At 49.3% G+C, this 16832-nt stretch overlaps 1 protein-coding gene across 2 annotated transcripts in view; it reads left to right on the top strand.

The window, feature by feature from the left end:
- EP300 (E1A binding protein p300) overlaps positions 1-16832 on the top strand; it is a 163265-nt gene that overhangs the window by 70966 nt on the left and 75467 nt on the right. For both annotated transcript variants that reach the window (XM_069737084.1, XM_069737083.1), the window contains exons 15-16: positions 1351-1533; positions 9338-9488. In XM_069737084.1, the coding sequence (XP_069593185.1) occupies positions 1351-1533; positions 9338-9488 (334 nt within the window). The remainder of the gene's footprint in view (positions 1-1350; positions 1534-9337; positions 9489-16832) is intronic.

The following is a 16832-nucleotide window of genomic DNA, read 5'->3' as shown; positions in this document are numbered from 1 at the left end:
CCGGAAGGACCAAGGAAAGGGTTTTCCGCTTCCAAGGTGACAATAGCCAAATCGTTCGGCTATTCAAGAGCCCAACCGAGTCAGAGGTCATTCTGTCCCAGCAGGGATTAAGGCTCATTCCACTTGGTCAGTGGGTGCGTCTTGGGCCATCCGGCACCAAGCTTCGGCAGCCCAAGTTTGCAAAGCTGCGACCTTGGTCCAGCCTGCATACGTTTACTAAACATTACCATATTCACTCTCAGGCCTCGGGAGATGCGACCGTCGGCAGACAAATTTTGAAGGCGGCAGTGCCGCATCTGTAACTTGTGGGTACAAGGAGCAATTGCAGTTAATTGTTTCCCACCCAGGGACTGCTTTAGGACGTCCCATGGTCCTGTGTCCCCCAATGAGGCGTAGGAGAAATAGTTTTTTGTGTACTCACCGTAAAATACTTTTCTCCGAGCCAATCATTGGGGTCACAGCACCCACCCTGTTAGCCTATTGGCTTTGGTTTCTGTTTTGACATAGTTCATCCTTGTTAAATGTTAAGCTTCTACTGCTTTGTTACCGAACTGGTTCACTTACAGCCAGCAGGTGGGTGTATACTGCAGGGGAGGAGCTATTCTTTCTGTATTTGCTAGGTGTCCTCCTAGTGGCAGCAGCATAACGCCCATGGTCCTGTGTCCCCCAATGATTGGCTCGAAGAAAAGGATTTTACGGTGAGTACACAAAAATCCCTATTTTCTGAATCGCTTTGTCTTTCGTCATGTGCAGGCATTACATGACCTTAGGTATCCATAGGTACGATACTGATATAGTGACAGTTGTTAGTGGTCGTAACCATTGATACCTAAGGTCCTACAATGCCTGCACATCGCGAAAGAGACATGGCAAATCAGAAAAACTATGCTGCATTTCTAATTGGAGGTATTTGCTAATATTATTACACCAACTGCATATTGGGATATGATATGAAATTATTAACAAATAATAATAAATATGATTTGGGGGATGGGACTACCCATTCAAGTTTAAGGCCTGGGCTACATGGGATCTTTTAAGTAGTGCCAGTTATTGGTTTTACCTTTTGGGCTGCAGTTCAGCGGAGTACAGCAAGTGAATCTTGTTTTCTTTATAAAGTCTTGGATCTGGCATGTGATTAATGAGGTTTGAATAGCTAGAATATCAGAAATGTGTCCTGACCTACCGCTATCATGTGCCATGCAGAAAAGTATTTGGCATTGGGGTTGCGTTCTAGGAGTGCCAGGATATAGCGCAGTGCAAGACCGGAAACTCGCTGTGTGCGTGTCATAAGAGTATCCAGTGTTACGAAAGACTTGGCGCTTACTGTAAGAATTTTCTTTTTCACAGCTTTCACAGCAGACTGCTGTAGAAGGACCAACATCCAATCCACCATCCACAAACAGCCCTGACGTGAGCTCCCAACAGCCTGCCAGTGAGCAGCTGCTCCAAGACGTTAAGATGGAGGTAAAACAGGAAGAAACGATGGCAGAAGCTGAGCCTATCCCTGAGCACAAAGAGGAAATAGTGGAGGTAAAGTGTCGTTTTTTTTCTCTCTAGGGTATAGTATCGAGAAATGAAGGAGTGAGCTGCTAATTTGCCCTTTCATCTCCTTTCTATGCAGCTATGCTAGCAGGCAGAATGCATAAATGCCCTTGTATACCGTAGGTAACAAGTCTCTGATGCCCATATATTACCTGACTTGACAGGGGGTGCAATTTAGCCTTCAGTGTGAAATCTGTTGGTGCTGCCCATAACATTTCATGTAGACTTTAGCAAAGTGAAAGTTTGAACTTGGTCAACATTATTGGCAACCTACACTGCTCAAAATAAGAGAACATTAAAATATCACATTAACTGAATTAAATAATCCAGTTGCAGATCTTTATTCAGTACATAGTGGAATGCGTGGAGAACAATAAAATATAAAAATGATCAGTGTAAATCAATTTTATCCCATGGAAGTCTGGATTTGGAATGATACTCAAAATCAAAGTGGGAATTCAAAGTAAAGACTGATCCAACATGAATGGAAATGCCTAAAGACGAGGAAATGCTTAGTAGTGTGTGGCCTCCATGTGCCTGTATGACCTCCTTACAATGCCTGGACATAATCCTGATGAGGTGGCGGATGTTCTCTTGAGGGATCTTCTCCCAGACCTGGATTTAAGCATCAGTCAACTTCTGGGCAGTCTGTAGTGCAACGTGGCATTGGTGGATGGAACGAGACATGATGTCCCAGATGTGCTCGATTTGGATTCAGGTCTGGGGCACGGGCAGGCCTATCCATAGCATGAATGCCTTCATCATGCAGGAGACTTGACACACTTGAGCCACATGACGCCTAGCATTGTCATGCATCGGAAGGAACCAGGGCCAGTGCACCTGCATATGGTCTCACAGTGGGTCTGAGGATCTCCTCCCAGTACCTAATGGCAGTTAGGGTACCTCTGGCTAGCACATGGAGGGCCCTCCAAAGAAATGCGTCCCCACACCATTACTTACCCACTGCCAAACCGTTCATACTCTAGGATGTTGCAGACAGCAGAACGTTGTCAACTGCGTCTCCAGGCTGTCATGTGCTCAGAGTGAACCTTCTTTAGTCTGTGAAGAGCGCGGGGTGCTAATGTTGAATCTGCCAATTTTGGTTTTCTCTGGCATATGCCTATCTCCCTGCACGATGTTGAGCTGTTTTGATCTATGTGTTTGTTATGCTGTAATGTCTATTGTATGTACAAGTCCCCTCTAAAATGTACAGTGCTGCGGAATATGTCGGTGCTATAGAAATAAAATTATTATTAGTTGTAAGCACAACACCCACTTTTCCACGTTGGACCTTCATACCACCCTCATGAAGTCTGTTTCCGAACCTTTGAGCAGACACATGGATGTTAGTATAATAAAAAAAACCTTGCACTCAACTGGATGCTTTTAGTGCTAAATTTATTGTAGTAGTAGTAGTACCCAAACGTTTCGGTCCTGAACAATGGACCTTCATCAGTAAACGTACTATTGTGTAGAATGTGAGACCATACGGTCATGGGGCACTAAAAGAGGCAGCGTCTGGATAGGCGGGAAGATGTGTGTGAAGCTGCCAGCAGACGCGGTGTCCACTGCTTCTCCTGTTTCTCATTGCACAAAGGAGGAGGTAGCGGTCCTGCTGCTGGGGTGCTGCCATCCTACGGTTGTCTCCTGGTGTATTGGCCTGCCTCCTGGTATCTGCTCCATGGTCTGGATGCTGGTTGGACACACACAGCTTCCCTTCTTGCCACAGATCGCATTGATGTGCCATCCTGGATGAGCTACACTGCCTGAGCAACTTCTGTGGGTTGTGGAGACCGCCTCATGCTACTGTACCTCTAGGGGTGAGAGCATTCACACTACTGAGCATAATTTCCTTGTCTTGAGGCATTTCTGCTGTAATTTGATTATCCACTTTGCTTTTGCATATGATTCCGAATCCAGAGCTTCATGGGATATTAATTTAGATTGACATTAATCATTTTTGTTTTTCGTAACGAATTTCACTATGTAATGAATAAAGATTTGCAACTGGAATGAATGCTTAATTCAGTGATATCTAGGATGTGCTATGTTAGTGTTCCAGTATCTATAATATAACGCTGGGAGCGTCACTCTGTCCGAAGCCTTTATAGACTGCGCTGGCGCAAGCGCCGGCGCAGTCTGGCCCCCACAGAGTGACGCTCCCAGGAGATCGCGGTATGCGTAAGCACTGAACGCATACCGCGATCTCCACCGGAGAGTCAGGGACCGTGGACGCGCCAGGAGGGAGGGTAAGTATATTCACCTGTCCTCTGTTCCAGCGCTGCCTGCTGCTCCGTCTTCCGGCTCCTCTGCTGTGACAGAGTCCAGTCACAGGCAGAGGAGCCGGAGTGTGTGTTCAAGAAAATGGCGCCGGAAAGCGCGGACTGCGCAGGCGCCGATTCCTGCTGCCGGAATCGGCGCCTGCGCAGTCCGCGCTTTCCGGCGCCATTTTCTTGAAGACACACTCCGGCTCCACTGCAGGTGTGTCTTCAAGAAAATGGCGCCGGAGAGCGCGGACTGCGCAGGCGCTGATTCCTGCTGCCGGAATCGGCGCCTGCGCAGTCGGCGCTTTCCGGCGCCATTTTCTTGAAGACACACCTGCAGTGGAGCCGGACGATAGGTGAGTATGGTATTTTTTTTTTTTTTATATGGCAGCAGCATACGGGGGCATATAATACAATAGTGGCGCAGGATGGGAGCAGCACATGACAGAACGGGCGCAGGATGGCAGCAGCGCATGACAGAACGGGCGCAGGATGGGAGCAGCACATGACAGAACGGGCGCAGGATGGCAGCAGCACATGACAGAACGGGCGCAGGATGGGAGCAGCACATGACAGAACGGGCGCAGGATGGCAGCAGCACATGACAGAACGGGCGCAGGATGGCAGCAGCACATGACAGAACGGGCGCAGGATGGCAGCAGCACATGATGGAGACCATATACCAATATAAATGCTCGCCACCCGGGCGTAGAACGGGTTCAATAGCTAGTATTATTATAAAAAGACATGTTCAGAAATAAGTGGATAAGTGCCAATTGTGTCATTACAGTATGACAGCGTGCTCAAATGCATTCAATAAACAGTTCACTAGTCAGTAATTCATATTGGGACCAACCAATATTCCTATAACTAAAAAGTATTTGGCTGAATCAGAGAGATGCACTTAAGTATCGTCAGATAAAAGAAAAATGGTGCTGCAAAATGTCTCACAAATATATCAACTTTACTAAACACGGATTTTGTTAAAAAACAGCTCAATTGAGTATTTGTATGCCCACATATCTATTGCAGTACATTCTCTAATGATAACCTATGCATCAGATACAGTGTAGGAGGCAAACGTTCATAATAATAATATGGCGCCCTGTTGGGTGCGTATCTCGACGCCCCAATGCATGCTTCATCCACCTTTCATCAGGTGGCGAGTGGAAACATGACCTGCCACCTGATGAAGTTGAGTGAAACACTTGTTTTCTGGGCATTTTGCTCCTCTTGTATGGGGTCTATTTTTACACTGTCGTAATGAAAGCAAAAACCTCAACTGTAAACTATATTTCCAATTCTTATATATTCTGTGCACGTTGCATTGTATGTGGTCAACCAGCACTTTGCCTTCACATGTGCTTTTGTGCAATTTTGAATCCAAGTGTAATATTTTGCTTTTGTTGCATAAAAAAAATCAATAATTCATGTTTGTGCCTAGAAAATAGCAAAAAGGTTTGCACTACCTTGGTTGAACATCCACTTTGGTATTTCGTAGCAGCAAGACCATGGCAGTACACATGTTTAATAAATATTTAATGCCAAGGTAGTACAGATCTTTTTGTTCATCTGTTTGTTTGTGGCTCACCAGCTCAAAGGACCAAAATAGACTTTTCACTTGCTGAAAAAATAAATTGCACTAAATACATTGTGAAAATCCCTGTGCTCCCCTGATTTTGTGTTTTTTGTTTGTTTTTTGCGCTGCATCACTCCATTGCAGAGATATTTACACTTGTTGCTTTTTCAGCGCAGTATGTGAAAAGTCTGCTTCTCCGTCTTAAGGGCACTGACAGATGGCCGTATTTTTCATGAGAGGATCACATTGCAGCACATGGACAGACCCGGCACCTCTCCTGGCCTGGGCATGACAGTTGTCACGCTGCAATCAGGAGAGCCGACTGTCAGTCCAAGTATTCCAATGCGTTACTCACATGGGAAATACTGTCTGCCTGCCCTTAATCTGGGGGCTTCTTCAGAGTCTTCTCTGCGGCGCGCTCTTTCATCCCTCCTACTGTAAACTGCTAATCCCATGTCAGCAGCTAGTCTAGAAGTCTTGAGACGCTGCTGAACTGAGGCAGCATCTGGGAAGGAGGAGTAAAGGCAAACGCCCAGACATGTCAATATCTCTCTCCAATGGAATGGCACAGCTCAAAATGGAAAAAAGAAGAATCAGGGGCACTGTTTTTTTTTTTTTTTTTTTTTTTTTTTTTATATATATACAAGGTACTTACCAAAAAAAATTGCATTAAGTGACCGGTCCTCTTTAAATCCACACTACATTTTAGAAGTAAGACATAATTTTTAATAAAGTCAGTCCATACATGCGTACTTGCTGTATGCCAACAAGCATACATTCTACTAAAACTAAAGAGACTATCCCAACCCCTCCCCCCCCCCCCCCCCCCCCGTCCATTCCTAATCTTTCCTTCCCGGTTAAGAGTTAAAATTTCAATAAAACTGTTTTGACATAAAAACTAAAGACTGAAAATTAGTGTTTAGGAACAATGTACACACAATGTGGCCAGATTTTACTTTATTATACCCCTCGCGAACGCATTTGACCACAGCCTGAAGTCTAATTTGTGTGCATTTTAATGGTGAAAAATGCAGTAAACATGATGTGGGTATATATATTTTTTTCTTCTATATTTAACTCTAAAAATAAATAGCTTGTTACATAAAGTATTTGAAATTTAGGATTTTTAGAATGACCGCAAAGGACATGCCCACATAATGTTTGCTGAATTTTTCACCATTAAAATGCTCACAATTTAGACTTTAGGCTGTGGTCAGATGAGTGCACTTTCTGTGTACATTGTTCATTAAACTAATTTTTAATCCCTTTTAGTTTTAGTAGAAAAATGTTTGGTGGCATAAAGTAAGTATGGATGGGCTGAGTTTCTTAAAAATTTTAATTTTTCTTTATGTATAATACCATATTTTTCGGAATATAAGACCCACTTTTGTTAACTCAAATTTTGGAGGAAAGTGGGGGGTGCGTCTTATAATCTGAATCTGTGTGCTGTGCTGTAGAGGAGGGGGCGGCTCTGAAGTGGTGTCAGGGGGCTGGAGTGGGCAGGCTGCATAGACAGCAGGAGTTCCTGTGGGCCTGCTCATTAGCCTCATGTAATATTCACTGCACCCGCTGTCCATCACCTCGGTGCTGAAGCCTCACCCAGTTGGTTGACAGGGAATCAATGCATATTACATGTGCCCGCACTCCCCCTCCTCCCATCATGAATATGCCCTCCTGCAGGCACACACACAGCCCCCCCCCCCCCCCCTTCCCAGTCATTACATGCCCGCCTGCTGGCAGGCACATGATAAAATAGCAAACACTTAACTCACCTGATGATGGCTCCGTGCTCCCAATTCTTCTGTGGCTCTTCCTGTGTCTGTGTCATCACTGTGTGCGCAGGTCACATGATCTGATGCCTGGGAAACAGGAAGTGCAACCGAGGAGTAGGGAGCACGGAGCCATCATCAGAAGGTGAGTTAAGTGTTTATTTTATCTTGTGCCTGCCAGCAGCGGGGCATGTAGTGACTGGGGGGAGCTATGTGTGTGCCTGCAGAAGGGCATGTAGTAACTGGGGGGCCCAAGTGTGTGCCTGCAGGGGGGTATGTAGTGACTGGGGGGGGGGGGGGGGGCTGCCTTATGTGTGTGCCTGCAGGGGGGCATGTATTGACTGAGGGGGCCATGTGTGTGCCTGCAGGGGGGCATGTGACTGGGAGGTCCATGTGCGTGCCTGCAGGGGGGCATGTAGTGACTGTGGGGGGCCATGTGCGTGCCTGCAGGGGGGCATGTAGTGACGTGACTGGGGGGGGCCATGTGCGTGCCTGCAGTGGAGCATGTAGTGACTGGGGGGGGGGGGGGCATGTGAGTGCAATATAGAGAGAGGGGGGCATATAGAGGGGGAGCATGTGCATGCCAACAGGGGTCTTATAGTGATGGGGGGCCATATCCAGAGTGAGATGGGGGGGCAGTATTCCACCAGCAGCACAGGGGTGCAATGTGCCAGCACAGGCGGGTTGGGGGGGAAGGGGGGGGGGCTGGTCATGTGCCAGGATGGGGGTTATATAGATACCAGGATGAGGGACATATATATGATTTGTAAGACGGACACTGGCATAAGACAGATCCCTACCCCCCACCCCCCCCATTTAATGTAAAAATATTTTTTCACTTTTTAGTCACCAAATTTGGGGGTACGTCTTATAATCAGGTGTCTCATAAAGCGAAAAATACTGTGTATGTATATGTGTGTGTATGTGTAATATATATATACACACACATACACACACATATGCACATATATACACAGACATGTGTATATATATATGCACATACATACGCACATACACGCACACTTTTCACTAAATTAGAATAGCATCAAAAAGTTAATTTCAGTTCTTCAATACAAAAGGTGAATCTCATAGTCATTACAAACTGATGGATGTATTTCAAGTGTTTATTTCTGTAATGTTGATGATTATGGCTTACAGCCAATGAAAACCCCAAAGTCATTCATCTTAATCTTAATATCTGTTTAGGCCAATATAGGATGCGGCCACCGCCTTTCAGGGCTAATCTACAGCATTCTATAATACTGTAGATAAGCCCCCGATCCGACCTGAAAGATAATAAAATTAAGTTTTATTATACTCACCTGCGAGGCGGTCCAGTCCGATGGGTGTTGCGGGTTCGCCACCTCCCATATTCTTGCGATGCCACTCTCCTGTTGCTTCTATGCTCTCCGGCATCGTGCTCCGGCGCAGGCGTACTTCACTGTCTTGTTGAGGGCAAAGCAAAGTACTGCAGTGTGCAGACGGCTTTTGTCTGACCTTTCCCAGCGCCTGCGCACTGCAGTATTTTCCTTTGCCCTCAACACGGCAGATAAGTACGCCTGCGCAGGAGCGATGAAGCAACAGGAGGGCGGCATCGCAAGAATCTGCCAAAACTGCTGACAGGTTCCCATGTAAAAGGCTAATATGGAAACAAAACTTAAAAAGAATTAAAAAAAAAAATTGCAGGAATTTTATAAGTTTGAAAAGGGTACCTAAAAACAAAACTTCTTTCTTAAAGGGGTTGTCTACTTCTTGGGACAACTCCTTCTCAATCACTATATCCATGTAAAATAGTAACTGCATGTACTCTCCTCCGGTGCCAGAGCCACTCCAGAGATGCTGGGACTTACGTGACATTGTCACAGGAGTCCTGCAGCCAATCGGCATACGTTAAGTTGCCAACTGTTTCGCTCTTCCTTTGGATGAAACTGGCATCCAAAGCAAGCGAGAGGGAAGCTTCCCATTAACAGTCGTTGATCTGGAGATCTGACCTTGCTGGAGCTGCTCAGACACTGGATGTGAGTACTGACTGTTATTTTACATGGGAGAATATGGTAGTTGACATGGGCCTGTTGGAGTAGTGTACATTGCTTTTGGTGTTTATATATGCCAGAATGTTATTTGTTGAACCAGTTGTAGAAATCCTCACTTAATGTGATCTGAATTTATATCATTAAAAGGATAAACCTGATATTTCTGCCGAAGACTGCAAACCGGAGCCAATGGAGACAGAAGAAAAGAAAGATGTAAAGCCTGAAATAAAAGAGGAGGATGAAATGCCCGGCACCCCTGCTGCACAATCTTCTCCTACAGGACAGTCCAAAAAGAAAAGTGGGTTTTCAGAAAAAGACATTAATAATGAGAGAAAGTTGACATTGCTGTAGCACAGGGTCCTCTGTTCATGGCATTGAACATTTTCTATTGATAACTCCAAGCACGCTTGTCAGTTTCTTAGTATGGCTGCATATACATTAGATGGGATAGTACCTAGGGCACTGGCAAGAGAAGCGCTTGTGCGTACTGGTTACAAATATGCAAAGCGGCTACATGCTTTACAAAAGTCTGAACTTAAAGGGAATCCGTGAGATTCTTTGACAAGAAATGGACAGTACACAATCCAGGTAGTCTGTCTCTCATTTCACTTGTCTGAGTTTCATAGCTTTGTACAGACCACAATTTCTGGATAAACTGCAACACTCCTTACCCCTGGTCTGAGGCTATGTGCACACGTTCAGGTTTTTTCACGGTTTTTCGCGGTAAAAACGCTATAAAAACTCATTAAAAACGCATACAGTATGCATTCTATCATTTAGAATGCATTCTGCATGTTATGTGCACATGGATGCGTTTTTTTCCGCGAAAAAAACGCATCGCGGTATAAAAAATGAGCATGTTCATTATTTTTGCGGATTTTCTGCGTTTTTCCCGCAATTCTATGCATTTTGGAAAAAATGCGTCAAAATCGCGGTAATATCGCGGTAAAAACGCATGCGGATTTCTGTCAGAAATGTCCGGTTTTCTTTATCGCCTCTCATTGGGGGACACAGGAACCATGGGGTGTATGCTGCTGCCACTAGGAGGCTGACACTATGCAAATAAAAAAGTTAGCTCCTCCTCTGCAGTGTACACCCCACCGACTGGCATTATACTCTTCAGTTTAGCTTAGTGTCAGTAGGAGGTGGACACGGGTCTTTCATTAGACCCTTATCTACCTCAATGTGCGTCGTTTTTCTTTCAGGTTTCCGGATGGGATACAGGGTGAGCAGTCACACCTGTAGTCCCACATTATGGACTATGAGTACGGCGTGTACTGCCACCCCGTATCCTCATACATCCTTCTCCAGGACCAAGATCCTAGCACACCAGCGTTCTTAGAAGTCCGGTCCTGGCTCCGTCCCCCACCCACTCGCCCACCAGAGCCTGTCGGTTGTGGAGACGAGGACGTCCATCAGCTCCCTGGACGTCTCATCCCCCTTTTAAGGTTAGTACCGGCGTGGGATGTTTGAGGTAAGTATTCCGGCGCCGCGGTTTCCCATTCCTAGATATTCCTGGGGGTCTTACTAGGGGCTCCCGTATCCCGGGTCGCTGCTTGCACGGATTCCGCAGCACGACCTGAGCTTGCAGTTCCTGACCCCCGGCTGTTCCTTCTCTTACGGACGTGGGGCCGTTATAGGCTACCACGCCGTTTTCCTACCAGTGGGCACACAGGCCTTTCAGTAGGGGCCACATCTTCTCCCCGCGGCGCACTGCCTCTGCGCCGCGGTTTTCCAGGGCACACGGGCGCTGCGGCCCTGTCGGGCCGGCGCGCTGCAGTTTTCTGCCGGGGGCTCACCGGCGCTGCGGCCCTGTCAGGTCGGCGCGCCGCGATTTCTGGGGCCTCTCCGGCGCTGCGGCCCTTACAGACCGGCTTCTTCCTGCGGCGCGCTGCTCTGGCGCCGCAGGGGGCTTCTCGGCTGCGGTTTTTCTAGCGGCGCAGCCTGGTAGGCTGCTGCGCCGCCTGTGTTTCTGGCGGCGCTCCTTTCCGGCGCATCTTTCCGGCTCCGCGGTTACCTCCTCGGCCGCCGGCTACTACTTTAAGCCCCGGCTTCTCCCGGGGCCTACTTCCGGTTTGCGCGCTCCCTCTCTTCCGGTCTGCGGGCGGGCTTCTTTTCCCGCCCGACATATTTTGTCCTGCCCACCGGCGCCTCCGTGGCTGGCTCCGCCTACTTCCTCCAGGGATTAGTCACTCTCTGGTGTGCACTCTGCAGCAACAGCAGCACCTGCTCATCCCCGCACGTGTTTTTTTCTGTGAGCTCAGCGATCTGCGCAGAATACGGCCCCTCAGGACAGGAGTTCTCAGCTGACAAGTGGGACATCTTCAGGACCGGGTCCGTGAGTAGCTGCACTGCAGACTGACACCCCCCTCTGCCCACTGTCCCCTAACCACTGGCATCTTCAGGGACCTCAAAATGTCTAACTCTAAAGGAGGCCGCTCTCGTCCTACTTCTTCCTCTTCTGCCTTAGTCACGTACTTTGCATGTTCGTCCTGTAACAGCAAACTTCCCTCAGGTCAGTCCTCCCCGCTGTGTCAGTCTTGCAGCAACCCGATTGTTCCCACCGCCCAGGATCCCCCGGCTGTTCCGCCCGAGAGTGATCCCCCCATCCCAGGCTGGGCCGCCTCTCTGTCTCAATCAGTGGCCGATTTAACTCGGGTATCTCAAACCCTGGTGTCCGCGCTGGATCGGTTACCTCTGCAGACCCCTGCCGTGGCCAGCGGGTCGCAGGAACCGCCGCCCGAGCCCTCCTTGATAAGCCACAAAAGGTCCAGACAGGAACGTCTGTCTGAGTCCTCTTCGCGCTCCATCTCGCCACTCGGCCCTCCCCTGCGGTCGGCGTCCCCTCGACCCTCCTCCCCTGAGTCAGGCGAGGCACACTCTGATGCGCCCTCGGAGGATATTTCGGAGCTGGATTCTAACCAAATCGCCACCATGAGGGAGATGGTCCAGAACCTCATTGTGGCAGTAAACCAATCTTGTGGCATCAAGGATCCCTCTACGGAACCCGCAGATCGGGCGGTTTCGTTTAGACGGGCCAAACCACCTTCAAAATTTTTTGCTCCTCATCCTGAATTCGAGGAAATCATGTCCAGAGAGAGAGAGAGAACCCCACTAGGCGATTTCAGAGGGGAAAACGCCTGGGTGTGTTATATCCCTTTTCTCCAGAACTTACCGCCAATTGGACGGCCTCTCCCTCGGTGGATCCACCTGTGTCCAGGCTGTCCACCAACACGGTGCTTCCCCTGTCCGGCGGAGCATCTCTGAAGGAGACTATAGAATCCTTTGCGAAGTCAGCTTTTGAAGCGGCTGCAGCGGCTATTTGCCCAGCCTTTGCTTCCACTTGGGTTTCTAAATCCATCTCCAAATGGGCTAGAGAGCTCCGTCGAGGTATCCTGGACGGGGCGCCCCCCGTGCAACTAGCGGAGCTTGCCAACCAGATTTCCCACGCCGGTGAATACCTGGTCTCTGCCTCCCTGGATGTCGCGTCTTATGCGGCTCAGGCCTCCAGCAATGCTGTTGCCATCCGCCGCACCGTTTGGCTCAAGGCCTGGGAGGCGGACTTATCTTCTAAAAAGTCCCTCACCGGTCTGCCCTTCCAGGGCTCTCGTCTCTTTGGTTCCCAGCTGGATCAAATTATTAAGGACGCCACCGGGGGTTCAAGTTCTCTTCTCCCCCAGGCTAAGCCTCGTCGCCCTCCTCCTAGACGGCAGTTTCGGCCTTTTCGTCGCTTCGCTGCGTCGAACTCCTTTTCCCAGCAGCAACAGAGGCCACAGGCACGTCAAGAGAAGGCGGCGGTGTCCTTTAGGCCTACTCCGTCCTGGCGTCCTCGCTATTCCCAGGGTAGATCCTCCAGGCCCAGGACTGGAAGATCCACCTCCGCATGACTCTTGTCAAGACTCCAGCCCAACTCCCAGATTGGGCGGCCGTCTTCTCCTTTTCAGGGACGTCTGGGTTTCAGCAGTAGAGGACGCTTGGGTCAGGGAAGTTGTATCCTCGGGATACAAGATAGAGTTCGCTTCCAGACCCCGGGATCGTTTCTTCCAATCCCGTCCTCCAAGAGATCCCGCTCTTGTTCCGGGCTTCTTCGCAGCCATCGCTTCTCTGCTCAAATCCAGGGTAATCGTTCCCGTTCCAGAAAAGGAACGGTACACCGGTTTCTATTCAAACCTCTTTGTGGTACCGAAAAAAGACGGCAACGTTCGTCCCATTCTGGACCTCAAATTGCTGAACAGGAGAGTTCGCCTGAGACACTTCAGGATGGAATCCCTTCGTTCAGTAATTGCTTCCATGGAGGCCCAGGAATTTCTATGCTCTATAGATATCCAGGACGCCTACCTTCATGTTCCGATAATTCCCGGACACCACCGTTTCCTGCGCTTCGCAGTGCAACAAGATCATTTTCAGTTCATCGCCCTGCCGTTCGGTCTCGCAACCGCGCCAAGGGTGTTCACGAAGATCATGGCGGCGCTGATGGCCATCTTGAGAGTCAGAGGCTTGGTCCTTTTTCCATACCTCGACGACATCCTCATCAAGGCTCCGTCCTTTGCTCAGGCCCACGAAAGCCTGTCCATTGTTCTCGACACCTTAGCCCGTTTCGGGTGGCTGGTCAACCGGAAGAAGTCCTGCCTTATTCCTTCTCAGCGCATCATCTTTCTGGGCATGCTTTTCGACACTCGTCAGAGCAGAGTCTTCCTTCCCAAAGACAAGAGATCCTCTCTTTGTCGGGACATATGCTTGCTCCAGGGTCCTCGGCCTTCCTCCCTCCGTTCGGCCATGAAGGTCCTGGGGAGGATGGTAGCTACATTGGAAGCGATTCCCTTCGCCCAATTTCATTCGCGACCCCTTCAGCAAGCCATTCTGTCTCAGTGGGACAGGTCTGTCTTCTCCCTGGATCGGCCGATCAGACTCTCTTCTCGGGTCAAGCGGTCCCTCAACTGGTGGCTGACGTCATCTCTCATCTCCCAGGGCAGGTCCTTCCTTCCAGTTCACTGGCAGGTGGTGACAACGGACGCCAGCCTGATCGGCTGGGGTGCGGTTTTTCGCCACCTGACGGTTCAGGGTCGTTGCAGGAATCAACTCTGCCAATCAATGTCCTCGAGATTCGGGCCATCTTTCTGTCCCTCCGCCACTGGGAAAGGATCCTCAGGGGCCTTCCAGTCCGGATCCAGACGGACAACGCCACGGCTGTGGCATATGTCAACCATCAGGGGGGGACCCGGAGCTCCTTGGCCCTTGCCGAGGTATCCAAGATTCTCCTTTGGGCAGAGGCAACGGTTCCGGTGATATCCGCGGTGCATATTCCCGGCGTGGACAACTGGGCCGCCGACTTCCTCAGCCGCGAGGGCCTCGCGGCAGGGGAATGGTCCTTGCATCCGGAGGTCTTCCATCAGATTTGTCTTCGATGGGGGACTCCGGATGTGGATCTCACGGCGTCTCGAATCAACAGGAAGGTTCCGCAGTTCGTCTCCAGGTCCCGCGATCCTCTCGCAGTGGGCGTCGATGCTCTGGCCATTCCTTGGTCACAGTTCGAGCTGCCCTACCTGTTCCCACCCCTTCCATTACTTCCCAAGCTGTTGAAGAAGATCAAAGCGGAAGGGGTGCCGTTCATTCTGATCGCCCCGGATTGGCCCAGGAGAGCTTGGTTCGCGGAGCTCGTCAACCTTCTCGCGGACGCTCCCTGGCGCCTTCCAGACAGGTCCGATCTGCTGTCCCAGGGTCCGATCTGCCACCCGAATTCTCGGTCGCTCAGTTTAACGGCGTGGCTGTTGAGACCGCGGTTCTAAGAGCGTCCGGCCTTTCGGACCGGGTGATTCACACCATGATTCAGGCTCGGAAGCCTTCGTCTTCCAGGATCTACTACCGCACCTGGAAGGCTTACTTCCGTTGGTGCGAGTCCAACCGCGTTCCGCCTATGGTTTTTTCCCTGCCTTCTCTTTTGGCCTTCCTTCAGGCAGGACTGGATTCGGGCCTGGCTCTTAGCTCCCTGAAGGGTCAGGTCTCTGCGCTTTCCATCCTCTTTCAGAAGACCTTGGCCTCTCGGCCACAGGTTAAGACCTTCTTTCAGGGGGTAGCCCACGCCGTCCCGCCGTACAGGGCCCCTGTGGAGGCATGGGACCTAAACCTGGTACTGGACGTTTTGAAGGTTTCTCCCTTTGACCCTCTTAGGGAGATTCCTCTATCAGTTTTATCTTGGAAGGTGGCTTTTCTTGTGGCCATCACGTCCATTCGCCGCGTTTGTGAGCTGGCGGCACTGTCTTGCCGCCCTCCGTTTTTGGTCATTCACCAGGACAAGGTGGTCTTCCGACCCCCACCTTCCTTTCTTCCTAAGGTGGTTTCCACCTTCCATCTCAACGAGGACATCGTTCTACCTTCCTTTTGTCCAGCTCCGACATCCTCTGGAGCGATCGTTGAACAAGCTAGACCTCGTCAGGGCAGTGAGGATTTATCTGGATAGAACATCATCCTCTTTCCGGAAGACGGATTCCTTTTTCGTCATTCCTGATGGCACGCGCAGAGGCCAGCCGGCTTCTAAAGCGACTATTGCTCGATGGATCAGAATGGCAATTTTGGAGGCTTACCGGGTCAAGAACAGTGCCCCCTCGTGGGATTAAGGCTCACTCTACCCGGGCAGTCGGCGCCTCCTGGGCGGTGCACCACAGGGCTTCCGCCCTACAGCTTTGCAAAGCGGCAACTTGGTCTTCCATCCACACGTTCGCCAAATTTTACAAGGTCCATACCTACGCATCGGCAGACGCCAGCCTAGGCAGAAGGATCCTGCAGGCGGCAGTGGTGAGTCCTCTGACCTGATGGAAGTCTGTTTTTCCCGCCCTTGGGACTGCTTTGGGACGTCCCATGGTTCCTGTGTCCCCCAATGAGAGGCGATAAAGAAAACAGGATTTTTGGTTACTTACCGTAAAATATGTTTCTTGAAGCCTCCATTGGGGGACACAGCTCCCTCCCAATGTTTTCTGTTATCTGTTCTATGACTGTTCTCACGTTACAGTTCTCAAGTTTGTGGTTTTTCAACCTTGTTTCATTATCTCCTACTGCTTTCTCACTAACTGAAGAGTATAATGCCAGTCGGTGGGGTGTACACTGCAGAGGAGGAGCTAACTTTTTTTATTTGCATAGTGTCAGCCTCCTAGTGGCAGCAGCATACACCCCATGGTTCCTGTGTCCCCCAATGGAGGCTTCAAGAAACAGATTTTACGGTAAGCAACCAAAAATCCTGTTTTTGTCAGGAAAATTTCTGCAAGAAATCCTGACTTGTGCACATACCCTGAAAGTCATGGTGTGTACTCAAATCATGAAACTCAAATTTGTCGAAACACTGTTCTACCGCCAAATTGATTCAGAGATGAAAACAGTTGAACTTAACTCATGTTGTGGTGCTGAAAACAAATATGATGCTTAAATTTGCTGATTAGCTCTAATTTTCAAGATCCAGAGGAAGTTGTAATTACTTATGACTCAGACTATTTCATGCAGAGAAAAATTGCATTTTTATTATTTTGTCATCATTATTGCGGTGTTAGTAGCTCGTCTATTACATCTATTTAATTTGAGGCTCCAGTATTGTATCATAGGGTGACCAATCAAAAAAACGCCAACTCTGCTTGATGATTTAATCCTACATACA

This window comes from Ranitomeya imitator, chromosome 8 (assembly GCF_032444005.1).
Source record: "Ranitomeya imitator isolate aRanImi1 chromosome 8, aRanImi1.pri, whole genome shotgun sequence".
Lineage (NCBI taxonomy): Eukaryota > Metazoa > Chordata > Amphibia > Anura > Dendrobatidae > Ranitomeya > Ranitomeya imitator.
This window is presented reverse-complemented; position numbering and strand designations above follow the sequence as displayed.